The 27381-nt window shown below is 44.7% G+C and overlaps 1 protein-coding gene across 1 annotated transcript in view; it reads right to left on the minus strand.

Moving 5' to 3' along the window:
- Positions 1 to 23081: 23081 nt before the first annotated feature.
- Positions 23082 to 27381, minus strand: part of LOC146796247 (D-serine dehydratase-like) — a 440976-nt gene continuing 436676 nt past the window's right edge. The window contains exon 8 of the mRNA XM_085628745.1: positions 23082 to 25545. Coding sequence (XP_085484871.1) covers positions 25456 to 25545 — 90 coding nt within the window. The 3' untranslated portion in view covers positions 23082 to 25455. The remainder of the gene's footprint in view (positions 25546 to 27381) is intronic.

Here is a 27381-nt window from a genome sequence, read left to right on the forward strand (position 1 = left end):
TGTAGCATGATATTCCAATGTCTTATAGTTGAACATTTTAATTAACCTTTATTTATAGAACTCAATAACAATGAGAGCACTCAGGGGTCTAATAAGGATTGCCAGGCATCTACCCAATTGTCCTTTTTCGGTATGTTTAATTGCGCATTAGGGATATTCTAATGCTATTGGTAAAGCAGTGGGGGCACCAAAGGTCTAGGGTAATCTTTCTTTATCCCTTGTCCAATTCGTTGGCGGGCAAACAGTAGTAAATGTATTAGTACGACAGTCTATGAGACTTTGGGGGAACTGTTCCTTATTACTTATTTTACCTTGGTGAATGCTTCTGCTTGAATAGTGTTCTATTAAAAAATCAATGTTTTAGAAAATAATTCTTGCTGGGGTTGAACTTTGACTGCAAATGTTTTGACAAAGTTAGCCATGTATTCTGCTAAGCCAGGGAATTATTTTAATTCATCCTTGTTTGATGGTGATGGAGCATTTTTCAGTGAGTCAATTGAACTTCTTCAACACAGATTGTGTGTACCATGTAATCGAATAAAGTTACCCCAACTCTGCACTTCTCATTTTTTATTGTGAAACTTGCTTCCCTTAGTTTAGTTAATACTGTCCACAGGGTGTTGTTGTGTTCTCGTTTAGAAAATCCATAAATTAAAATGTCATCTTGGAAACACACAACGTTAAGGCTGTCCTAAAGAATGTGTTGCATGACTCTCTGGTACACCTCTGCAGCAGATGCTAACCCAAAGGGCATTCTGCAGTAACAATAGGCACCAAATGCTGTGGTGAATGAAGTAAGGGCCTGAGTTCTATCTGGTGGTACGCTGAGGAAAGATCAAGTTCTGTGAAGTATTTAGCATTTTTTATTAGACTCAACATCTCATTAATTTTTGGCAGCCGGCCCCTGTCCACCCAGAAATTGGAGTTAAGGTCTCTCAAATCTACACACAACCGAATATCCACTGAATTGTTATTTCTTTTGCAATTACAGTTGGGACTAACCACTCTGAAATTTCAATCTTTTCAATGATCCCTTGCTTCTCCAATTTATCTAGTTCTTTCTTTCAAGGCTCACTCATAAATAATGGTATCGGACGAGTTTTATGAACTTTAGGTATCGCACTGTCTTTTAATTTTATTTTATATAACAAATCCCTACCTAATCCATGTTCTTCAGAAAATAGCTATGGTAATTACCTGCAGAGGTTCTCACCTGTGATGGAACTGTCAATAACGAGTACTTATTCTTTAACATTTGGGTCTAGTTTTAGGCCCAACTCTTTTTGGTGTTTCCACACAAGTAAATTGTATCCTTGTTTCATTACAAATATGCTTCCTACCGTATTTCTGTCTTTAAATGAGATGTCATCCCTTCTGGCGGAAAAGGATCTTTATTATAACTACCCGGATTATTGTCAGGGGTATCCAGTATGTAGTTCTTTGTATCAAAATTATCTTGGAAGGTATTTTGGTTATTAAATTATATGGTGAGCATGAATCAGCAAAAATATTTATATTCACACCATATAGGGCAATTTCACAAGTAGGATAATTTACACTTCACTTTTGTAATGGCATTCATGTGGAAAGCAATTTTGTTGTCAAGTTCTTCCTCGTTATCAATGGGTCTGACTATATCTATTTCTCTGCTGTCATTGTTTCTGCACTTTTTGACAAAGGCCTCCTTTTGTTACATTTTCTGTAGGTTACATTTTTAGCAGGACGGTTGTGATGAGTGGCTAGGTGAGTTGTGTTGCCACACCTGTAACACTTTAGTTTGTCAGATTTGTTAGGGTATATTTTTGGCTTTAGTATACATGCATTCTTTGTCTGATTACTTTCACGTTTGTTTTGAACTTTGACAACAGCATTGGCATCACTTTCGGGGACAATCTTCATCTCTTTAATGCATTTAGCTTTGTGTTCAATCTCTTTAGCTAGGTCTATGGCTTATTGTAAATTGAGATTCATTATCAGAAGTTTTCCTTGAATCTTACAATCATTGGTACACCTTACCAACTAATCGTGAATGAATGAGTCTTCCTTTCCTTGAATCTTACTGAAAAACATGTGTCTCTCTAATATTACATTAAGTGTTTCTTTAAAATGACATTTTACTGTTTTCAGGGTAGTTTGATATAAATCATGTGGGGCTTCATGCCCATCTCCTCTTCCCTCTATTACAATTGCAGGGAGATCTTCATACATTTTCCTTTCTTGCATGCCAATGTTATGTAATAGGATGTGTTGTTTCCCAATGGGACTACATTTTTCTCCTCCTATAGCAATGAGGTAGGTTTCGAATAATAGCATCCATCTCTCCCAAGGTAAGTCTGGTTCTCCTATTTTATTAGGAAAAGGAGGGGGTGGACTCATACTGGCAGCTGTCATTATGGGAGAAAATAGCAGGAAAACACAATAACAGAAGTAGGAGTAGTTACAATAAGTGGGGATGACTGCTATTAGATCTATACTGGTATATACCTCTGCAAGAGAAATTCATTATAATATAAGACTTGCAGCAACACATGATTGATAATATTTGTCACATATGAATGTTATTTGGTTCAGCATAAGTCATTTACTTGGAAAATAATGCTATCACAAATGACTGATTAGCTTGAGTAGAAGTCCTTTACCTTTACCTGCAAAGAAAGTAATGATCACATATGCCTAGTTTTAAAAGATGCATACATTTGTGAGTGTCTTGAATAAGGAAGAAAAGGTAAGGTTGAAACCTACAAAAGAAAATCATTAACTGAAGAACGTGACACTACAAGAGTTCAAAGACAGGAACTGGAGGAAATGGAGTCAATGTCCATAGGATTCCTGTAAAAAAAAATATGGTTACAACATTTAATACTGCCACAGTACCGTATAGAATGAAGGAACTGTTTAAAAATGGCCAAGGGGTAATGCAGATTAGCATTGTAGTTTGAGGTTGAGGAAAAACAGGCAATGACTAGCAGAAGGCGGTCCAGGGGCGGTCCGAGGTCTGTCGTAATCAAGACCTTTTGTGGTGCTGGGGTTTGGCACTATTCCAAGTGTAAAAAGTAGCATGAGAATGACGCTCAGCACCCGAAACTAAGAGGATGCCCCTCGTGTCTGAAAAACATGGAAAGGTGACTTAAGGATGTAGCAGGTGGGACAGAGAGGCTCTGTAGCCAAAGTAGAATGATTGCTCCCCACACCAGAGAGGGGCTGAGAACAGCATTCTGGGGACGCTGCGGAAGCGCACACCTGAGTTATGCAGTCAAACACCCCCAGACAAAAGGCAACAGGGTATCAGACAGCGACGCGGCGGCCGCTGTGCACAAAAACACGGAGGCATGATGGCAGAGCAACTCCTATGGTGCTTTCTTACCATGGGTGTCCGCCAGAGACTGCTGAGTGGCAGGGGCAATGAAGACAAAAGTTGGGACCATCAGCCGTGTATCCTGGCCCACCTCAGTCTGTTAAATGGCAAAACGCACATATCACCCTCAAGAATGGTGGAAAGGCAACAGAAGAGAGGAGTGTGTTCGGACAAACGACGATAGTGACACATGCTCCTGAAAATTACCAAGCCACTGGGGTAAGGTGATAATTACAGAGTGCCTCTCGGTATGTAAGGCATGAACGCAGGTCTGTAGAATGCTCTCCAGAATTGACTGTGGGATTGCAGCCCTGACTGGGACTGCAAAATCGCACCTTGCCCCCCTGAAAACAACCTTCAATGCAGCAGCCAGAATGGTCACCGGAACTAGGAAATTCGAACACATCGCTCCTGCACTCAGAGAACTTAAGTGGCTCCCAATTGAGTTGCGAGCCAGCTTCAGAACAGCCTGCCTCACGCACAAAGCCCTGCACACAGGCAAACCGGAATACTTGGCCGCCAAACTCAAAAGGGCCAGCCAGTCCAGGACCCTCAGGAGCTCCAACACTCTGCTACTCATCCCACTGAAAACGCGTAAGCAAAAAACCGCAGCCAAATCATTTGCTGGAAATGCCCCAAAAATCTGGAACTCCATCCCCCCCACATTAGCATGACCCCCTCGTTTACAAAATTCAAAAACCTGCTCAAAGTACTCTTCCTCGACCGCTCTCGAGCGAACCGATAAGCCCCAAGGAAGTACCTGAGCCGGCTCTCCATCTTACCTTAATTTTGTGACCGATGACACTGACTCGGATCAAGAAAACCTTGTGAACCCTCATGTTCTTCCATACTCTCTGTACTGTCTATTTGCACATAATTTTACATGCTGTGAAGCGCTCTGATACCCTTGGGTCCAGCTAGCGCTATATAAAACTCCTAAACTAAATAGAGTATGTGAGAAATCACCACCATATTTTCTCAGATAACCTTGAGAGTCGGTAGCTGGGCAATATGTGGACACAGTTCTAACAAGCAAATAATTATATTGCCTTACTAATGTCAACGCAGTATGAGTGTAAATCGAATATCCCTTATACTAATGTCTGCAGCAACAGAAAGAGCACTTTAGGGATAGCAGTACGTATAAAAAGGTGATAATAGACTATAGCGGTGAAGGCACTCAGCTGTCCCCCACACAGCATCCCATCCTCGTGGCCAGTGAAGGAAACACTCGAAGAGTGTGAGGTACAGTGCTTTATTCCAGTAAAGAGTGTTTCCTGTCTCACCTCACAGGGCTCACTGACAAGATTACCAACATTACAAATCAACTCCAGGAGGAATGTTCCAATGAATGATGATGGAGGGGGGGGGGGGGGGGGGAAATGGTAGGGTATTACTACACAATCCCAGAAGGACGGCATGACAAATCCAATATTTTCCTAGCTCTGATGTTTAAATTACTTCCTTGAGCACCTCAAGATTTTAAAATGCACCTCTTTCCTGTAAGTAGTCTTTAGGGAGAAATTTATTGGAACTAACCACAAGGATCTATAGATTCCACCTTACCCCCTCCTCCAAGTAGAAATATCCTTAATTACTTAGCTTTCTTGGAATAGCTTAATGTACTGTCCATAAATTGACGTCTGTTTAACCAGATATAAATCCCTGCAGATGTAAATCATGGTTGAAACAAGGTGCAAACCATCTATTTGAAAAACTGAATTGATGCTGTGAGTAATTTCACAAGCCCACGTACTAAGGGTATCTTCACGTTGTTCTTTTCAGAATAATATCCAGTATGCAAATTTCCACTGAAAATACCAGAACTGAGATTATAACATACATTTCTGAACTCTTCCCATGTTTTAGACTGGGGCTGAAAAAATACACTTATTCACCTTCTCTGAGAAAGCACATTTCCTGCTGAGCAATGCAAATTTGCAGAAAGCAACAGACTTACCATTTCCAGTTAATGATAAATACAAGGGACACATAGTTCACGTTGAATCGTGAAGCAAAATCTCCCTTACATGCCTAACTCCCATTGGTCAACTCAGCCAAATCTTTATATATCCTTTCCTTTAAAATGACTGGTCAACAACAATGTTGTGTACTTCCTAGTCTATCCTTAAGGACAATTCGTACTTTGCTTTAGGCTAGAAAAATTAATACGTCAAATGAACTGGTGATATTAATTTTCAGCTGTCGGGACCCATCTCAGTTCTAATTCTGACTTTAATATTAGTAAATAAAAAGGATTAATCCAGGGTACCCCAAATGTAATATTACATACTTCAAACACATATTGTCTAGGAATATCTGTGCTACTGAGTGGCAACTATTTTCTTCACAATTAACTGCACAGTTGAGGCAAAAGCATTCATAAATCATGAACCAAGTGTTTGATGTACACATTTTCACACATAGCATGTCCTTTAAACAATATGCTCGCCTCTTTTGCTAGGATATTAGTAACAATAATGTGCAGAGAGATGTGAACGAGCATTGCCAAAGTCAAAAGGTCTCTTCTATATGAGAACTGTTGGCTTTGTTGATGTTTTTCTGGCCATGTTGTACATCTGCATGGCTGGTGTGCAGCATGGCTGAAAATAAAGAAAAAAGAGCTATGACACCGCCAGCGTTGACCACATCATAGCACCTTTTCCTTTTTTTATATTTCAGACATGCTGAACAACATGGCTAAAAAAAACATTGACAAAGCCAACAGATCTCGGCATTTGCCATTGCTAGTTGATCCTATGTAAGAAGTGTTCCCATGAAAACAAACCCACCAAGATTTGGCGGCTTTGGGGGCAAATCTTGTGTCCAAAAAAGCAACATATGCAGCTCAAAGACTCAAAATGCACTGCATTTTTGAAGGAGGCAAAAAATGTGCCTGCCACAAAAATACTGAAGGCCTGTGCTCTATCACTGCTGGAGACTGTGCATGTCACAGCCTGTAACGTTGCTGAGTCTCCATCAGCACAGCGCCTGGAACCTGAGGGTGTTTGATGCCAAAGAGAGTCGATTACAATATGAAATCTGCTCGTTTTGGCATTAGACAAGCAGGGCAGAAGGGGATGAGGGAAAGACGGCAGCGGGGGTTGATGGTATGTAAAACAAGCATTGGCAATAGGTCTCGCCTTTGGGACCTTATAAGTGTTTAGCCATGCCACAGTTGCGTAACTAAATACTTATAAGCTCCCAAAAGCGAGACCTATTGGCTATGCCAAGCGGCCTTGCGGCCGTGAAAGTGAAAGTAATTGTGGTAAAACGTGGCGCGCGTGGGTTACATATGGGTTATATATTCACATTACCATATAATACCTACCCCCCCCCCCCAAAAAAAAGGAAGCAAGATGCGTCTCAAGCGAGATACACTCCGCTTCCAGTATATAGCATGAAGGTAATCAAGAGGACTGCACCCGCACCATTCTCTGCAACTAGAGTCCAGGGGCGGTTCCTCTTTGAGGGCGTTGGGGCGTGGTCCTGCTAAATTTGTGGCCCCCCCGGCCCCTATTTGTGTCACCTATCCCTAGTTTTAAAGATTAAAAAATACTCAATAGATTTTTTTCTCCTGGCCGTGGGGGTCAGCTTGTTTCAGCTGTCACATATCAGTTGTTGTAAATTCCTGAGGAAGGCGAGAGGGGCTTAAAATAATTGACAGCCAGTGTCTGACTCCACATTCACCTACCTTGCGCAGTTGCACCACAGTCACTCACTGACTGACTTTTGAAAGTGTCAGTGCGCATGTCAGCTTGGACAGTAGTCTTCCTGCGGCCAGCCTGACACTCAATGAGTGGGCTGGGGGGAATCACAGCTGTAGCTCCCTGGTCTCCTAATGAGTGCTAACTTCGCCTGCCCAATTCAATCCTGGCACTGCTCTCATGCTGTGCTGATAAAAGCAGGAGAGCAGGGTCTGGACTGGCTTGGAGAGGCGTGGTTACCAGGTCTCTGGTGTGCACTGAGGAAGGGCAGGGCTGAGAGGTTGCGTTCAGGTAGATAGAGCTATTGTCCAACTACTACATGGCTGTCTCAGCTAAAGGGAAACTTATTATGTGGAGACCGTGTGGAGTCAGTGTGGACTCAGTGACAACTGGTGCTCGGGCTGGAAGTGCCGGCAGCCATTGCTTAGTTTGAATCTCACCAGCTCTCAAGGCAGCAGCACTTGCAGTTGGAGACGGCTGCCCCTGGCGTCTGTTTGCTTCACTCTATTTGTGCATCGAAGGCATGCAATTTTTTCTCCAAGGTCTGAAGTAGTTTACAGCCTGTCCTGAGGCCAGTGTTTGTGGCTTGACAAATGGCTTTGGGGAAAGACAGGTTGTAATATAGAGAACGGACTGAGGCTCCTATGATTTATATATATGTACTCCACATGCAGCACTGCAGGGACAACACTGTGTCCAGGTGAGATAACTACAAACCTTGCTAGTTGCACTGTACAATTTGAATTTACACACTACACTAACCATTGCACAATCTCAATTCAGTAAGATATGGAGCATTTTTTAATCGTTTCAATATTTTAAGTCTGCACTTTCACAGTTGCTTTATAAACCTTCTTGCTTTCTAAAATGTGCTTGAAAAGGCACCATTTGGCCAATACTTTTCCCAAAAATTTACTGGGGGAGAACCCCCTTGAGCCCCCTTTTGAGGGTCGGGTTCTCTCATTACACTGGCTCGCCATACGGCACTCGTCCCGGAGTTTTATACCTCACCACTTTCAAATGTCACCAGCCGCCACTGCTAGAGTCTCTTCATAAAATGATAGTGAGGCCCTTATTGACCACTTTTCTCAGTGGTATATTCTCATCACTGGTGTATTTGGGGTCAATTGCATCATCAATGGGCATTTCCTCCACCAGGAGGTTGAGTCTCTACCCTAAGAGGCATGGTGGGATCTGTATAGGAAAAGTAATCTATGCAGTGTTTACAGTCTGCCTATGTGTCTGACCACACTAAACACACATTACTAACAGCGCAGTGTTCACAGAGCCCCTGTGGCTGACAGCGCCCTTCACATTAGTGATCTATGCAGTGTTTACAGTTAGCATATGTGTCTGCACAAACATTATAAAACAGATGTGTTTACAGTCTGTCTGCTTACACTAGGGTGACATATCCATATAGTGCTGTGTGCACAATTTATTCATGTATTTACATTAAGCACAAGGTGCAGATGGTGCATGATTTACCTTCCCTGCCTGTGTCTCTACACTAATAAACACTGTGGGGCTTTTTCACCAGTCCATGGCAAAGTCAGAGTAAACTTCACTTTACGACAGGTATTCTCAGCCTTGTTACAACTGCTCTGTTCACAGTGTGAGAGACTCCTGTTTCAGTCTTCAATCTTTTGGCCACTGTATTGATAGCGCAGATTTTACAATTTATCAATGTACACAAAATGCACAAAACAAATAGTGCATTGCTTATAGCATGTCTACCTCCAGTAGTAACGTGAATATCAAAAATGCAGTGCTTGCAAACTGTCTACACATTGCACACATTACTTATACTGCAGTGTTTTAGTCTATATGCCTACACAGACTCCCACAAATAGTAGGCTTCCCTGCTGCATGTCTGTCTGCACTAAGCATTTTCTATCACTAACCCAGTGCCAGGGACTCTGTGTCTGTCTACACTAAACATGTCACAAACGTTACAGAGTTAACATGTTTGCGGACTCTGTGCCTACCTCTTCTATCAAACTTTGCCAACAGTGCACCGTTTACAAGGAAACTCAGGGGTATATTTACAATGAAGTGGCGCAGTGCGGCGTTGTCTCCTTGGCTTAATACCATGCTCCGCCACTTTTGAAACGCAGGGCTGCACCGTGTTTACAATGATACGGTGCAACCCTGCGTTTCCCCCTGCGCTGGCGCTAGTGCAAGGGTGCCTGCATTGCAGGGGAAGATTGTTTATGTGCAGGATGGTATCCCTTTCTGCACATAAACCTGAATTGGCATTTTGTAACTTCTATGTGTGCTGCTTAATGCAGTCTTCTATGTGTGCTGCTCAATGCAGTCTTCTATGTGTGCTGCTTAATGCAGTCTTCTATGTGTGCTGCTTAATGCAGTCTTCTATGTGTGCTGCTTAATGGAGTCTTCTATGTGTGTTGCTTAATGCAGCACACATAGAAGTTGCAAAACGTCATTTTTTTTTAATGATTGTTTATGTGCAGGGAGGGACATCTTCCTGCACATAAACATTCAATGGCGCTTTTCTGTTTCTATGTGTGCTGCACAATGCACATTGAAACAACAAAAATGAGGAGAAATTAAACATTTCTCCTCGTTGTGCCAGGGTAAGATCAGGTTTTCCCTGGTCTTAATTTTGGTGCTGCCCCATATTTACGCCACCCTTGTAAATATGGGGCAGCGTCAAAATTAATGGGTGTTGCGGTGGAATGCCCACCACAACACCCATTGCCCCCCCTTTCACGCTAATCTAGCGTAAAAGGGGGTCTTATTTACAAAGCAGCATTAACAAGGCAGCGTTAAGCCACGGTAAGTAGCTTTACACTGCCTTGTAAATAAGGCAAAGCCCCTATCGCCACTACAGCATCAGATAAAGTGCCCCTCAGTTTTTACAGCATGTGAGGCATGTTTTGCGCATGAACACAGTCGAGTGCTCTTGGCTTTGTCACAGCTTGCTGTAATATTTCCACAGACCGCCTCTGCAGTCAGCTCCTGCTGTAGTCCGTGGCGTCTAAAATAAAACAAGCACTTTTATTGAAGAGTAGAGGCCTAATAACAAATGGTCTTATTTAGATCTCAGCAGATGGAATACTCCATTACAAACGTGACAGATATCCCGTCTGCCGTATAATAGAATATAATCATAATATGGGGGGGGAAGGGGGGGATCTCCGTCAAGTTCTAAATTAGGCCCTCAGGATTGAATCCCAGCTCATCCCTCAGTTTGTGGCGGACATTTTAAACCTGAATCAGTGTAAAGTGAAACATCATAACCTTCTTTACACAACATGGAATTGTCCATGCTCCCCGCTCATGAACAGGCAGAACAGCGACAGCTGCATGAGTTTCTATTTGTTTTGTTACCTCCGGCAAAGAACATTGGGGTTTGAGTTCCAGTTACTTGAGGAGATGTGTGGGCCTCGATGATAGACCAACAGGGCACTGTACATCAGAAATGAGATGCATCAGAAAAGCTGTGTGTAATGGTGGACATAGTGGTGGAATAGCAGTGTTGAGCCTAAGAAGTGAGGTGCATCGGGAGAGCTCTCTGTGGATCTTTGTGCTGGATTAGCAGAGTGCTACACATCAGAAATGAGGTGCGTCGACAGAACTGTGTGTGCGACTTTGTGGTTTCAATGCACCTCATTCCAGAGATGCATCAAAAGAAAGAGCTGTTTGTGAGTCTTGATGGTGAAATAGCTGAGAGGTCTGCACATCAGAAAGGAGATGCAAGTTTTAGTGTTTCAGTAGCATCTGCAGAGCTATGTGAGTGCCTTTACAATGGAAATGATGATGTGCTGCACATCACACACGAAGTGCATCTGCAGAGCTGTGTGAGTGCCTTAACAATGGAAATGATGATGTGCTGCACATCACACACGAGGTGCATCTGCAGAGCTGTGTGAGTGCCTTAGCAATGGAAATGATGATGTGCTGCACACCACACACGAGGTGCATCTGCAGAGCTGTGTGAGTGCCTTAACAATGGAAATGATGATGTGCTGCACATCACACACGAGGTGCATCTGCAGAGCTGTGTGAGTGCCTTAGCAATGGAAATGATGATGTGCTGCACACCACACACGAGGTGCATCTGCAGAGCTGTGTGAGTGCCTTAACAATGGAACTGATGATGTGCTGCACGTCACACACGAGGAGCATCTGCAGAGCTGTATGAGTGTCTTAACAGTGGAAATGATGATGTGCTGCACATCACAGACGAGGTGCATCTGCAGAGCTGTGTGAGTGCCTTAGCAATGGAAATGATGTGCTGCACATCACACACGAGGTGCATCTGCAGAGCTGTGTGAGTGCTTTAACAATGGAACTGATGATGTGCTGCACGTCACACACAAGGTGCATCAGCAAACCTGTGTGAGAGCCTTGGAAAGGGAACTGAAGATTTGCTGCATATAACACACAAGGTGCATTGGCAGAGCTGTGTGAGTGCCTTAACAATGGAGCTGAAGATGTGCTGCATATAACACACAAGGTGCATTGGCAGAGCTGTGTGAGTGCCTTAACAATGGAGCTGAAGATGTGCTGCACATCACACACGAGGTGCATCTGCAGAGCTGTGTGAGTGCCTTAGCAATGGAACTGATGATGTGCTGCACGTCACGCACGAGGTGCATCTGCAGAGCTGTATGAGTGCCTTAACAATGGAACTGATGATGTGCTGCACGTCACGCACGAGGTGCATCTGCAGAGCTGTATGAGTGTCTTAACAGTGGAAATGATGATGTGCTGCACATCACACACCAGGTGCATCTGCAGAGCTGTGTGAGTGCCTTAGCAATGGAAATGATGTGCTGCACATCACACACGAGGTGCATCTGCAGAGCTGTGTGAGTGCCTTAACAATGGAACTGATGATGTGCTGCACGTCACACACACAAGTTGCATCTGCAGAGCTGTGTGAGTGTCTTAACAGTGGAAATTATGATGTGCTGCACATCACACACGAGGTGCATCTGCAGAGCTGTGTGAGTACCTTAGCAATGGAAATGATGATGTGCTGCACATCACACACGAGGTGCATCTGCAGAGCTGTGTGAGTGCTTTAACAATGGAACTGATTATGTGCTGCACGTCACACACGTGGTGCATCAGCAAGCCTGTGTGAGAGCCTTGGAAAGGGAACTGACGATGTGCTGCACTGGCAGAGCTGTGTGAGTGCCTTAACAATTGAGCTGAAGATGTGCTGCACATCACACATGAGGTGCATCAGCAGACCTGTGTGAGAGCCTTGGAAATGGAACTGATGATGTGCTGCACATCACACACGAGGTGCATCAGCAGACCTGTGGAGTGCCTTAACAATGGAACTGAAGATGTGCTGCACGTCACACACGAGGTGCATTGGCAGAGCTGTATGAGTGCCTTAACAATGGAACTGATGATGTGCTGCACGTCACACACACAAGTTGCATCTGCAGAGCTGTGTGAGTGCCTTAGCAATGGAACTGAAGATGTGCTGCACGTCACACACGAGGTGCATTGGCAGAGCTGTATGAGTGCCTTAACAATGGAACTGAAGATGTGCTGCACGTCACACACGAGGTGCATTGGCAGAGCTGTATGAGTGCCTTAGCAATGGAACTGAAGATGTGCTGCACGTCACACACTAGGTGCATCGGCAGAGCTGTGTGAGTGCCTTAGCAATGGAACTGAAGATGTGCTGCACGTCACACACGAGGTGCATTGGCAGAGCTGTATGAGTGCCTTAGCAATGGAACTGAAGATGTGCTGCACGTCACACACTAGGTGCATCGGCAGAGCTGTGTGAGTGCCTTAGCAATGGAACTGAAGATGTGCAGCACATCACACACGAGGTGCATCAGCAGAGCTGTGTGAGTGCCTTAGCAATTGAACTGAAGATGTGCTGCACGTGACAAAGATAATAGATCTCGTAAAGGCAAGACCTATTAGCTTTACCAATGCTTTTTTTGTTTTTTTTGTTTTAGGTATGTGTCGATTCAAAAGAAGGTGAAACCAAAATCCTCCCTAAAGCAGACTGTTCCGAGGCAGACTGGCAACATAAAACCAGCTCTCGCTCACCAGTAAAAACACGAGAAATGAGAGTGCGAGCTGCTGCTGACCAATGAAAACAAAGGAAATGAGGGTGACGAGAAAGCCTACCAATGGTTACTAATGGACTGTGTCTTATGTGGGAATACGAGTTGATAATTTAATTTGTGTCTGGCATATTTTTTTTAATTAAAGTTATATACTTGAACTACAAACACAACAATGCATCGTGTCAAATAACGGGATCGATATCCACATGATCAGTAACTCCAGAGTTTATTAATTAATCAATTTACTTTTCAAACGCACATCAAGTCACTTTGGTCACATAAAGTTCACCTGATGGTAAGGTTGTCAAACAAGCATAAAAAGGATTGTGGCATACCATTGTGTGTTCAGACGCCTTTATCATGTAGTATGCTAGTACCTCATGCAGCAAGGTCTACTCAATGTGGAGGCCAATTTCCTATCTACATGTGATCTTGGTCAGTAATCTCTTAGGGTTCTGGTATGATCGGTGCACCCTGTGGTTAGTCAAGCATGATTGCAGTGGGGTTCAGATATCTTTGGGCCTCCTCGTAGGTGACATCAACGAGGAGTAGAGCTTGGGAGGGGACATTTTAAAGCGCAGTACAATACAGTTGCCTTAAATATGACCCTTTTTTCACATCAGTGTACAGTCTACAGCATAATGCTGGTAGCAAGATTCGTTCTTCGTGGAAAAACATTTCTAGTATTATCCTAGAAGTGAAATATGTTTCTAAAACTCTTTATCAACTCCTAATGTAAGGCCCAATCTATGTTAATTTTGGGTGCTTGGCACATTTATGCCTTCTTTTTAAAAGGATTAAAATGCAATGCTAAAGGTCACAGGTTACATATCCAACCACATGTCTGCAGCAGCCTATGACCAACAGAGACTTCAAACCTCTTTAGACCATATAGCATTTCCCAGAATTTGAACTAAAAATGGGAAGCCCTCCAGTATGCAGGAAGTATACAATTTACATTGCAATATCTTTACCTACGTGGTGTTGTTTGGCTTACAGTTTTCTACAGAATAAACTGAATAATATATTACATTTGCCTCTTGAATAAACACCACGAGTCCAGTTATCTTGCTAGCATAATCCATAAGCATTACTTCGCTTTATGTAGGAAGAGCTCTCCACTGAGGATGAGGCCTGAGAAAAAAATACTTTGATATTACACACCCTTAGTTTTTTGTAAGAGTAATATTTACTTTTGGGTCTCAACCATAACTTCAATCTTCACACTGATTTGCCTACAATAGAAGGCAATTTAGGCTAAGCTGAAGATACATCTTGTTTGTTTTTATGCTTTGAATCTTCACTGTCCCATCTCTGTCCACCTTTTACATTTTCCTAATCCCTTTTCATATTCCTCATGTCTAAAAAGATCACCTCTGGCACAGACCATGTTATCCTCTGGGACAAGACCTTCCAGCCCCTATGCTATGCCACAGAAAAGAGGACTGCAAATGATAGGCCATGAGACAGGATTCGTGTAACATTCTGCCTCTCGCCCTCTCATCTCCAAGGGAATCTACTCATCATTTGGGCCCTGAGTCAGAGTTCATTGGAATGAAGGTGACGTTTCTAGCGCCTCATAAATAACGATACCCCAGGGGGCGTTATTTATGGGTGCAATAAATAGCAGCTATTCCTAGTTTTTGGGGAATAACATGCGGATATTGATGCTTCATGCACCAAAATCCACATTGTACGGTAACTACCGTATAATTTTCCCTGATTACATCTTGACCTGTCAAAATTTAAGGAAGGGGAAGAATTTAACGCACCCATTGATTACTGGGTGCATTAAAAATTCAGCTTGCAATTCCGCCCCCTGCATAAATAGGAGTTTGTGCAGGGGTCGTTAAATACTGAGCCATTCATAATCAGAAACTATATCTTCTGCCACTTAGTGCATAGCACATTCCATCACCCAGGACTGCATCAAAGCGACTTAGCCTGCTTCCGGTCCTTTATATGCCCTGCTGAAAATCCCATCCCTCTTTCTTCCCATTATCTAATTCTTTACTTACATAGGGAAACACAGATTTGGTTAGGGTGATCTTACATAGGTGAAATCATGCTACAGTGGATCCTATAATTCCACATCTTCAAGACATTCCAACAACCAATTTCTGCAGATGCCTTCAATTTCCCAATTGAGTTCATTCTAGCAGACTACAGTAGTAAGCAACCTTTCTGCTTCAAACATGGGAAACGGGGTAAAGTCTGTTCTTCGGTCCTCTAACACTGTGTATCCAATGAGTGATCATACAAGCTTGCTTACTGTGCCTTCAATCGCTCCTTAAACGTCCCCAATGTTAAGTGAAATAGCTAATATAGTTCCATTGCTCTGTCCACAATTGTTTTTTTTTTAGGTTCCAGTATGACTCTATCATTCAAACATATTTCCACTTCATTTAACTTTAAACAAGTGCTCAGTATGTGCAAAAATTCCCCCTTGCTTTCAGTTATTTCAGAAATAATTGTGATGGAAGTCCGGCTCGCCAGCTTTCTACAAGTAATTTATTGATAAAGAGCAGCTGGCCGATTCCCTCTATGCAGTTTGAGTGCTCCTCTGTATGTGTTTGCAATAGCTTTGTCGACTTTATATGGTTTTGAATTACCTTATAAAGAACTCATGATTGAGTGCTCTGTTTAACCTTAAAGTGAATCAGAAATTACAGACCTACTGCAATGCTATATACATTGTCTCAAACACATACAAATCCTTATATTTATATTTGTATGCATTATTTGGCTAGACTCTCAAGAAGGACTGTATTAAAGAAGAACTTAATTCTAGTTAGTATAAAGTTGTGAAAAGGGGAAGGGAGGGGCGAGTTTGTCTTAAACCACACTCAGGAGGATCAGTAACAGTAGAACAAACAGGATGAAGCAAGCACAACCAATGTGTGTAGAGGAGTTCAAAGAAAGCACCTTATAAATCTTATGAAATCAAATTATCAAATTCTCCCTCCATGCACACACATGGCAGGCCTTCAATAACCAAGTCTGATGGTGGTGGTGGTGTTGCTGGTTATTACATACATCACTATTCAGTTCCTTAACGGGCGCTGACCATTGTAATTAAGGCACTTTCATCTGTATAATTCTTCCCTCTATTTCCTTGTCTCTTTCAAAATGAGGCCCTGGGATTTCTTTGTCAAAGAACATAAGTCCTAATGGGCCCAAATTGGCAAATCATAATTGACTTTTGAACGTTTAGGTATTTGCAGAACACCTCCTAGAGCCCATCCATAAAACATCCATAGCCCTTTTACATACTGAGCCCCCATCACAGGCCCTCTTCATTCCTCCTTCAAGGACCAACTCAACAACAACGAGCACAACAGCAAAGAGCTCTTCAACATCGTGAAGGAACTCTCCAACCCCAGCTCCAACACCAACGACATCCCACCATCGCAAGACCTGTGCGAATCCCTTGCCACCTTCTTCTATCGCAAGATCGCAGACATCAATGACAGCTTCAACAACATGACCGCCCGACAGCCACCGACACCTCAGACCCTGCGGCCACCACCCACATCGATCCCCTGCTCACCTGGACCAACATAAACGACAACGACACCATCAAAATCATGAACCCCAGCCACTCCGGCTCTCCGTCAGACCCATGCCCACAGCACATCTTCAACAAAGCTAGCACCACCATCGCACCCCACTTCCGCAAGACCACCAACATCTCCTTCGAGACCGCGACCTTCCCGGAGAGCTGGAAGCATGCAGCCATCAACGCCTTACTGAAGAAGCCCAAGGCAGATCCGATGGACCTCAAGAACTTCCAGCCCATCTCGCTGCTCCCGTTCCCAGCGAAGGTCATCGAGAAGACCGTCAACAGACAGCTGACCCACTACCTCGAGGAGAACAACATCCTGGACCCGTCCCAGTCCGGGTACCGCAGCAACCACAGCACCAAGACTGCCCTCATCGCCGCCACCGATGACATCAGGGCCCTGCTGGACAACGGTGAAACCGCGGCCCTCATCCTCCTGGACCTATCAGCCGCCTTTGACACTGTCTGCCACTGCACCCTATGCACACGCCTCCACAACGCAGGGATCCGAGACAAGGCTCTGGAATGGACCATCTCCTTCCTCTCCGGCAGAACCCAGAGTGTCCGCCTCCCCCTTTCCGTTTCGAAGCCTCCGAGATCACCTGCGGCGTACCCCAAGGATCATCCCTCAGCCTGACATTGTTCAAAGTCTACATGGCATCGCTCGCCCACGTCACCCGACTACACGTCCTAAACTTCATCTCCTACGCCGATGACACCCAGCTGATCCTCTCCCTCACCAAGGACCCCCTCACCGCCAAAACCAACCTCCACAAAGGAATGAAAGCCGTCGCCGAGTGGATGAAGAACAGCCGTCTGAAGCTGAACTCAGACAAGACAGTAGTCCTCATCCTCGGCTCAACCCCCGCTGCCTGGGACGACTCCTGGTGGCCGACCGCACTGGGAGCAGCACCGACTCCCACCGACCACGCACGCTACCTGGGGCTCATCCTCGATTCATCACTCTCCTTGACCAAGCAAGTCAACGCCGTCTCGTCCTCCTGCTTCAACACCCTCCGCATGCTCCGCAAGATCTACAGGTGGATCCCCACCGAAACAGGAAGAACGGTCACCCAGGCCCTCGTCAGCAGCTGGCTGGACTATGGCAACGCCCTCTACGTGGGAACAACAGCCAAACTTCAGAAAAGACTCCAACGCATACAGAACGCCTCCGCACGCCTCGTCCTCGACTTCCCCCGCCACAGCCACATCACTGCCCACCTGAGAAACCTGCACTGGCTCCCCGCCAACAAAAGGATCACCTTCAAGATCCTCACCCACGCACACAAGGCGCTCCACAACACCGGACTGCATACCTCAACAGACGACTTACCTTCTACACCCCGAACCGACAGCTCTGCTCTGCCGACCTCGCCCTCGCCACCGTCCCCCGCATTCGAAGAGCAACCACCGGCGGCAGATCGTTCTCCCACCTCGCCGCCAAGACCTAGAACACCCTCCCCATCCTCCTACGGCAGACCCAGGACCTACTAAGCATCAGGAGGCTTCTCAAGACCTGGCTATTCGAGCAGTAGCAGCACCCCTCCCCCCCTCAGCACCTTGAGACCCTCACGGGTGAGTAGTGCGCTCTACAAATGTTCTGATTGATTGATTGATTCCAGACTAGAAGAGAAGAAGGCCATGGCTGGCCTAAACAGCCAAATGAGAAGAAGAATGTAAGGCAGCCTGAAGGTCACATAGTTCAATAGGGATCACTTAATGGTAGTGAAATGAAATGAAATGAAAAGTGAATTTATAAAGCGCGAATTGCTGCCCAGGGGCGTCCAAGCGCTAGTGTAGACTAGTGGTAACTGAGCACTGAGGAGGGATCAGCCAGAAGAATTAAAGGGGGGTAGTGAACAGGAAGGTTTTTAATTGTTTCCGGAATGACAGCAGATTGGGATTGGACCGAAGTTGAAGAGGGAGAGAATTCCACAACTTGGCAGCATTTAGTGCGAACATCCTGCCACCAGCTCTCGCTCTTTTTACTTTGGGTATTGAGGCTAGAAAGGCCTGGGTGGAGCGGAGATTTCTGGTCGGGTGGTAGTGAGCTATTAAATTGCGGCTAATTGCTGGTCCCGTCTGCCAGAAAGCCTGATGAGAGATGCACATTGCCTTGAAGGCAATTCTCTGTCGTACCGGTAGCCAATGCAGCTTGCTAAGTCCGGGCTTGACTGATTGTCTGCGAGGCAGCTGCAGCAGGGTGCGGGCTGCGCAGTTCTGGACTACCTGGAGCTTTCGCAGTGTGAATTCCGGGGCACCAAGGTAGAGGACATTACTAAAGTCCAACCGGGACTGGATCAGACCCTGAACTGCTACCTGTTTGGCCTCCATCGGTAGAAGGGGAAGAACTTCCCTCAACATTCAGAGGAGGCCAAAACAGGTCGCAGACAGTTTGGTGGCCTGGGTGTTGAAGGAAAGGGTCTTGTCAAGCCATACTCCTAAGCTCTTTATGTTGTCTTTGGGTGCTGGGGGGGTGCCCAGGCATGGGCGCCAGAGGGAATTAAATGGTACTGGAGATGTTGGTCCTAGGAGCATCAGCTCTGTTTTATCCCCATTGAGCTTTAGGGAGGACGTTGTCATCCATTCCTTGACTTCCTCCAGGCATTTCATAAGACCTGATGAAAAAGGTCTGTTGCCCTCCTGCGCCAAGGAAACCACTAGCTGAGTGTCGTCAGCATATGAAATGATCTTAATACCAAACGGCTGGACGACCTCCGCCAGTGGTTTCATATAGATGTTAAATAGCGCAGGGCTTAAGGAGGAGCCCTGCGGTACCCCACAGCTCAGTGATCTGCTGGCAGACACCGTATCCCCGTCAAAAATCTGGAATGATCTATTGCTCAGAAATGATTCGAGCCATCTAAGTGCATTGCCTGTTACTCCGATGTTAAATAGGCGGTTCAGCAGGGTGGCGTGACTGACCGTATCAAAGGCGGCACTTAGGTCAAGGAGGACCACTGCCACTGATCCTCCTTGATCCAGAATCCTTCGGGTTTCTTCGGTGACTGCCAGTAAGGCGGTTTCGGTTCCATGCCTGGGTCTGAAGCCTGTCTGGGTAGCATCCAGTAGCAAGTTATTCTCGAGGAACTTCATCAGATGGACATTGATGTGCTTCTCGAGAATTTTGCTAACCCAAGGGAGCAGCGAAATTGGGCGGTAGCTGCTAGGATCCTCTGGGTCGAGATTTGGCTTCTTAAGCAGGGCCCGAACCATGGCTTTCTTCCATGCAATGGGCACAGTGCAGGATGAGATGGAAGCGTTTAAGAGGTTCAGTACTACAGGCAGGGTAGCCTGGCTTGCCTGTATCATGGCCTCTGGTGGAGCTGGGTCACGTGGGGATCCTGATTTTACTTGGTGGGCTAGTTGGTCAAGAGCTTCAAGATCTAGAAGGGGGATTTGATCTAGTGATACCCGATCCGGGGGGGGGGGGCCTGCCTCAGTGGTACCTGGTCATGTACTCTTAGATCTGTGACTGCCGTTGGAAAAGAGGAGTAGATCTGAGTGACTTTTTTATGAAAAAATTCGCTAGATCATTACATTGGGCTCGGGTCTTAACAGGAGGTGCGGTTGAGCTAGCCACTTTGGTTAATTTTTTCACTAAGTGGAAAATTTCCTTGGGTTTAGATTTAGCTGCCATGATTTTATCGGCGAAGTGAGCTGATTGAGCGACCATTATCTCGCCTTTGTAGGCCTTGATTGCTTCTCTATATTGAGACTTTTTTTCTGGTAAATAAACCAGACGCCACGATCTCTCTAATTTCCTACAGAGACGTTTTTTGTCTCTGAGGGTGTCTGAGAACCAGGGGGCCGATTTATGTGCCCTTTTAGGTGTAATCTTGCGAAGTGGAAGGGAGGTTTCAAGAGATTTTATAATCCAGTCTTCGTATTCCTGGTGTGCTACGCTAGGGTCTGCGTTGTGAGACAGGCAGGTGGATTCTAAATTGTGAATCCAGGACTCGATGGGTAATCTGGCCCAATTCCTCGTGTTCTTAACTAGAGGTATAGGAGGTGTAGATTTGCAGGTGGACCAGGTAAAAGGGATAAGAGAATGGTCGGTCCAGGGAAGGCCGATCGGTTGGCCGACTACTAACTCTGTGCAATTGCTAAAAACTGGGTCCAGTAGGTGACCTTTTGAGTGTGTGGGGGCTGTGACCCGCTGATCTAACTGTAATGCCGCTAGGTCATCCACCAGTTCCATAGCAATATGATCTAGGGTGGTGTCAAAGTGTAGGTTAAGGTCGCCTAATAGTGTAAAGTTAGAAGTGGCTATAATTTGTTCGGCTAAAATGGTGGGGAGTGATCTGTGAAATAGTTTGGGTGGACCTGGGGGGGGATAGACCAGAGTGCCAGAAAAGGAGCTGTTAGGAGAGAAGTCTATACTGAATGCTAGACTCTCGCACTCCAGGATTGATTTGGGAGTGGTGCGGCAGCGATACTGATCTTTGAGTATGATTGCCAGACCTCCCCCTCTCCCCTCCATCCGGTCTATTCTGTTAATTTGAAAACCGGGGGGCAGGGCTGTGACTATGTGTGGCTCAGAGTAGGGTGTAAGCCAGGTTTCCGTCAGGAAGACTGCATCGGGCTTGCGTTCTTCTAACAGGAGGGTGATTTCTGTCCTGTGTTTTGGTAAAGACCTACAGTTTAGCAGGAACATACTATATTCCAGTCTGGTATCTGATAACTTGTTGATTCTGAATGTATGTCCGCAACCGAAGCAGTATGGAGGAAGTTCAGTGGGCGTGTAAGTGTGCATACAACATACCGGACCTATTGTCCTCGCGTTATAGATGGTCTCTGGGCTGTAGGTCCTGGTGTGTGGGGAGCGGGATATAGGGGGTATGGCCCCTAGTTCCGTCCGGTCGCGGACGGGTGCAGACGGGCTTGCCTTTGGCGCGCCTTCGGCGCACCGCCGGCGCGCCCGCTGCGCCCGCCCTCTGCGCGTCCGGGGGAGGCACATTGTAATATAGGCCAGGGGAAGGGGCGTGGCCTAGGTCGGTGGGCGTGGCCTGTGCTCCGGGGGTGACGGGGATCCTCCTGCGACCCGCTGCAGCGCCTTGCTTGGCTGCGCGGGGAGGAAGGATCAGGGAAGTGCTTCAGGTGAGGTTAAAACACACAGAGTATTTCACACACACAAGTAATTAAAAAAGATTCGTAGCTCCCGGCTTAAACGCCTCAGGAGATGGTTACCGTAGCCTACAGCGCGCTGCCTGTGAATGCGCGGCTTATGTAGAGGAGGGGGCGTGGCCTAGGTCGGTGGGCGTGGCCTGTGCTCCGGGGGTGACAGGGATCCTCCTGCGACCCGCTGCAGTGCCTTGCTTGGCTGCGCGGGGAGGAAGGATCAGGGAAGTGCTTCAGGTGAGGTTAAAACACACAGAGTATTTCACACACACAAGTAATTAAAAAAGATTCGTAGCTCCCGGCTTAAACACCTCAGGAGATGGTTACCGTAGCCTACAGCGCGCTGCCTGTGAATGCGCGGCTTATGTAGAGGAGGGGGCGTGGCCTAGGTCGGTGGGCGTGGCCTGTGCTCCGGGGGTGACAGGGATCCTCCTGCGACCCGCTGCAGCGCCTTGCTCGGCTGCGCGGGGAGGAAGGATCAGGGAAGTGCTTCAGGTGAGGTTAAAACACATAGAGTATTTCACACACACAAGTAATTAAAAAAGATTCGTAGCTCCCGGCTTAAACGCCTCAGGAGATGGTTACCGTAGCCTAGTAGTGAGATACTAGTTACTCAGACATTTTTGCTACAAGCATTCAGGATAAGCCAACGTATTCATTATTTTGTCTCTTGGATCACGCTGTCAAATTCCTATAACATTCCTTAGGAGTTAGAAGAAGTGACCAACCTAGTTCCAACAACATCCCAATTGTGATTACAGATAATTTAATTGCACGCACATATACTCCTAGGACAACTCATTATTTCCACAACTCCCAAGATGGATCAAACATCATATACACACGTACTGATGAGGTAACATATCTCACCCCTGCAACATCTTCTGGAGATTGGCCACCACATGCAGATATACTTCTGGATCATCTTAGAACTTCCCCAGCAGGTGGGATGACATATGAATGGCCTGAAGAACACACATACACAGACGAGCGCGCGCACACACACACACACACACACATACGCACACACACATACGCACACACACACAGGCATACGCACACACACACGTTAGGCAATAAATTGGCTTTGTCCTCGTTCTACTCAACATATTCTTCTCTTCTTCTGAGTCTCAGAACACCTTTAATCGTTAATGTTCGACCACATGGTGGCAAAGAAACTCTTCTGTGTCGAACAAAAAGCAATGTCCTCCCTTAGTGCGGGAGGCCAAGTTTTCAAGGTCCTGAAAAAAAGGTACCGCTTTGTATTTGGGGTACAGCTTTTTATTAACAAGAAATTTCACAAAGTGCAGAGGGGTATGGGTTGCTATATGTTCCTTATTGAGGCTAACATGCCAAGCACCAGTTACTAAATTACAGTTGATTACAATACAAATAGCACCTTTCAACAATCTATACACAAATTATTACTGAAGGTGTGAAAATTATGATGGAGCACCTATGGATCTTTACAAAAGCAATCTGGAATTTTGGGCCCCAGTCATCACAATAGCATTAATGCTGCCTGTAACTCGAAAATACCACCTTCATGGCACACTGCTGTTGTTGCACCAGGGTTTAAATAAGACAACAAGCAACAATCCTGTTGTTATAGACCAAACTCTCAGTTGGATTCCGAGGTTATAGTAGTTGATCGGTTTATCTTACAAATGATCCAGAATTGGGTGGAGGATAATCTGAGGCCCAATATGGTTTCACAACTAGTCTGGGCACAATAGAACAATGCCTCAACCTGCATCTGATATTTAGGAAATACAGTGCTGCCAAGCAAGGTCATTTGTTTTTATCACTTATGGATGTTAGTAGTTCCTTTGATGGAGTGAATCGGTCAAATGTCTGGGCTACGTTATTGGGCATGGGGCTGGACAAGGCTTTCATTGATTTTCTACATATTTGTCAAACTCTACCAGCTGTAAAGCTCCGGTAAGATATGGCCCAGGGGATGAATGCTCTGATTCATTTGCGCTAGAGAGGAAGGTTCGACAGGGTTGTGTCCTTGCCCCAATATTATTTCTACTGTATATAAATGACCTCATTGAAGTCTAGACCCGTCCCTGTTTTGATGTTTGCTTATGACACTGTTTTAAAGGCTAGATCGGACTAAAAACATTGATTAATAGTTTTGTGGCATTCATGGACAATTTAGATTTGGAAACTAACTTTAGTAAAACCTATTACATGGTCTGCAGTAGAACCAACAGTAAGGTCAGAGGTATTTCCATCAAGGCAATAATGTGAGCAAGTTAGCGTACTGCCTTGATTTGGGTATTACCGTTGACTCCTCAAATTCCTGGGTACAGTGCCTCCCTGATAGGTGCGTGAAATTGAACTAAGCTGTAGGTGCGCTACCTAGCTTTGCTCCGAAGATTGTGAATAAACTAATCCTCCCTATTCTGGAAGCATATAATTGCAAATGTATTCTAATTCTAAGTTATGGGCATCTAGCTGGGGTTGCCAACCCAACCAGAATCTGCAGTTAGAAGAAAAACATTTTTGTAGGCAGCTACCAGGGCTTTCACCCAATAGCCTGCATCTCGTCCTGCATGAAGAACTAAGCATGGGTTATGTGGAGGATAATGTAAAATTAGCACCCTTGTTGTGGTAGCCTTTTGGAGAAATCCCCGCACTTCATTGAATTGTTCTGTCAATGAAGATTGCTAGGCCTGCAGTTATGGGTTTTTGATTTCTCGACTACATTATAGTACAAAGTTAGCCATCATGCTAGGAAGGCCAGACCTAATTAGCAGCCTTTAAGGCATATCCTAAGAGGAAAAGGCATGGGTTTAGGAGATGTTTATAACCCATGATACACTATCTAGAGAGAGGGAGGAGCTGAAGAAGCCATTGATAAAGGAATATAGAATAATTCAAATATCTCCAGGCCTGGAGCTGTATTTGAATCTTGCTATAAAGGCATGGCAGAGATCTCTGCTCAATATATTTCACCTAGTTTTCCTTCAAAGCCTTCTATGTTTTCCTTCAGGTCAATATGACCCTGCAGGGATTTCAATGTGTCCATGTGATGAATTCTACCCTCAAACACTTTTTCACTTTGTCATTTCTTGCACATTTTATAATCATTTTTGCAGACATTTTTTGATACATGCATTTAAATGTTAGGGGTTTGTTGAATGTAAATCAGTTTTGTACTTTTTAAAGATGTTAGATCCACCAACTATATGTAAAGTTGTGGGGAGCTTCTTTAAGTCAGCCTTAAGCTATCGGAAATCTTAGCTTTTTTATATCTGGTTCTGTCACCATATGTCTTTGAAAAGAGTTTTGCTGACCAATAGTTGTGTATTTTTATCTTTTAATATATTTTTAAAAATATTTAAGCTTTATTGCTGTGCTTTTATAATTATTTTTTGTTAATCGAAAAAAGATTCTGCCTATCTGTCTACTGAAGGTGTGAAAATAATTTCTGAAAATGTTTCAATTAGGTTCCATTTCAATGCATGCAGGTGCTCAGAGCATGGAATGATTCTAAACGTATATGTACTCAGCCGACAGCTCCCCAATTCCCAGTCTGCCATATAGAGTTAGTTTGCCCCAAACATGGCACACAAAACAATGTGCACAAGTACATATTGGGACAGCAACCACAGCAGGCTGACAGCTTTTCTACCAGCCTCTAGTGGGCGTCCATTTCGCCACGATCTTCCCTTCTGAATGGACATAATATACCGTATGCATGGCCGCTGTAGCACAGGACTGGAAAAAAAGAAGAAAGAAAAAACAAAAGTCACATCATAGTTTGGGCTTAATTGAAACAATTTTTTCTTAATGTAGTGTGCAACGCCAGAGTCTTGCAGCCTATGCGTTCTGCAAATAACGGGTGCTGCTATTACTCAACCCCATGAAACTCACTAGGGCTATTCATTAACTGCATTTTGTACGTTAATGTGCTGTAACATTTTATTTTATGTTCTTGGTTTAAAATACATATTTTAAATTATTATACATCAATATTTTACATTAACATTTTTGAATGAACTTTATTATTTTTCCCTATAATTCACCATAGGTAGATCTACATCCCTGTAGTGGTGATCTCATACTACATGTGAGCAGTAACTTTACCTTCTTAAATTTGTCTCCATTTCCTGTCTTCAGGGGTAAAAGACATGTTAAGTCTATACGTAGAAATAACGTCAGACTCGGAAATGGTGAGTAGCAAGAAAGAGTAAACTTACTCCCAGATGTAAGAGTATTTTGCACATGAGGAAATCTGCCTTTTTCAGTAGGCCCCTTTGTATTCACTTCAGAAGTGTAGAAGATTGATTTCGTTATGCTGAGATTCATTCTTGAAGTCTGGAGGTTGCAAATATCTCTACAACAGGTGCGCCACCAAATGAGCTAACTTACCAGTTATTATCTATGCTGCACCTCACCTGCTACCTGTTCTTTGCCTGAGCAACCGTTAGTTTAATTATTTTGCATATTATGCATCAACATTGAGGCCCTCATTCTCATTTACATACCTGGAATTACTGATAGAGGTGGTATTGACAATTTCACGATGTGTGAATATTTCAGTATTCCAACTTGCAACCAGAGAGACTTCTAAAATGTGCAGACCCCATGTGAATAATTATAGTTAGGACCAGGTTTCCATAGGGAAAAGCGCTTTTTGACTTGCCTATATCGTTGGCGACGGTTGACGAATCATGACGAAATGTTCCCGAAAAAGTGTCATAGTAAGGGTATGGCAAGTTTCAGGGCGATTCATGAAGCGGGGGATGCAAAAAAGGGAGAGGGTCAAAAAGAGTGCGTTTTCCAATGTTAATTTCCATAGGTCACATAGTCGAACCTGCTAGCGCTGGACGGAATTACACCAAATTTGGCAGCAAGGGAGATTTTGTTAAACAGATCACGCTTTTAGTTATTTGGTGTAAATCTGATCAGGAGTTCTTGAGAAATTTAAGAAAAAAAAGTTAGTGATGTCTGTGGCCAAGGACATTTTGAGGAGACATCGAGAGTAATCGTAAAAACGCACGACTACCGTAATGCTGTGATTGGCTGGCCGCAACCTAGTTGCGGCCGCCAATTCATTGATAGGGTAACGGTTCCCGGGGAAGAAAAGTCGTGTGAAAGCTGATTTAAGGGGTCAGGTTGGAGGTACACTGACCCCATGCTTGACAAATGGGGGTGTTAATGACACAAGTTATGTGTCCAAAGTTAGCGTGGCTCCCCTGTGTAATGCCGCGGGGACATAGCAAATATTGTGGTGACATTGCAAATATTGGTGAAAATATAAAACATATATATATATATATCATGAAAAAAAAGAAGCAGAGAACTCCTGGTAGGTCTCAAGTTTAGGTGAAAAGCAGCTCCAGTATAGAGCCCTCTCAACACCAGCAACACTCTAAATGTGCTTACTTCAAAGGTCTGCTTTTCTATCAAAGTCTTTAAGCGTAAGATTCGCACAGTGCCATCTGTGGAAATTTAGTTCGTAACTGAACATTATCTGCGCCATCTTGTCTCTCCCCAAGCGCCACACGCGGAAAACGCGCGACGGCCATTTTAGGCACCATGACCTCATTG

Source organism: Triturus cristatus, chromosome 10 (assembly GCF_964204655.1).
Source record: "Triturus cristatus chromosome 10, aTriCri1.1, whole genome shotgun sequence".
NCBI lineage: Eukaryota > Metazoa > Chordata > Amphibia > Caudata > Salamandridae > Triturus > Triturus cristatus.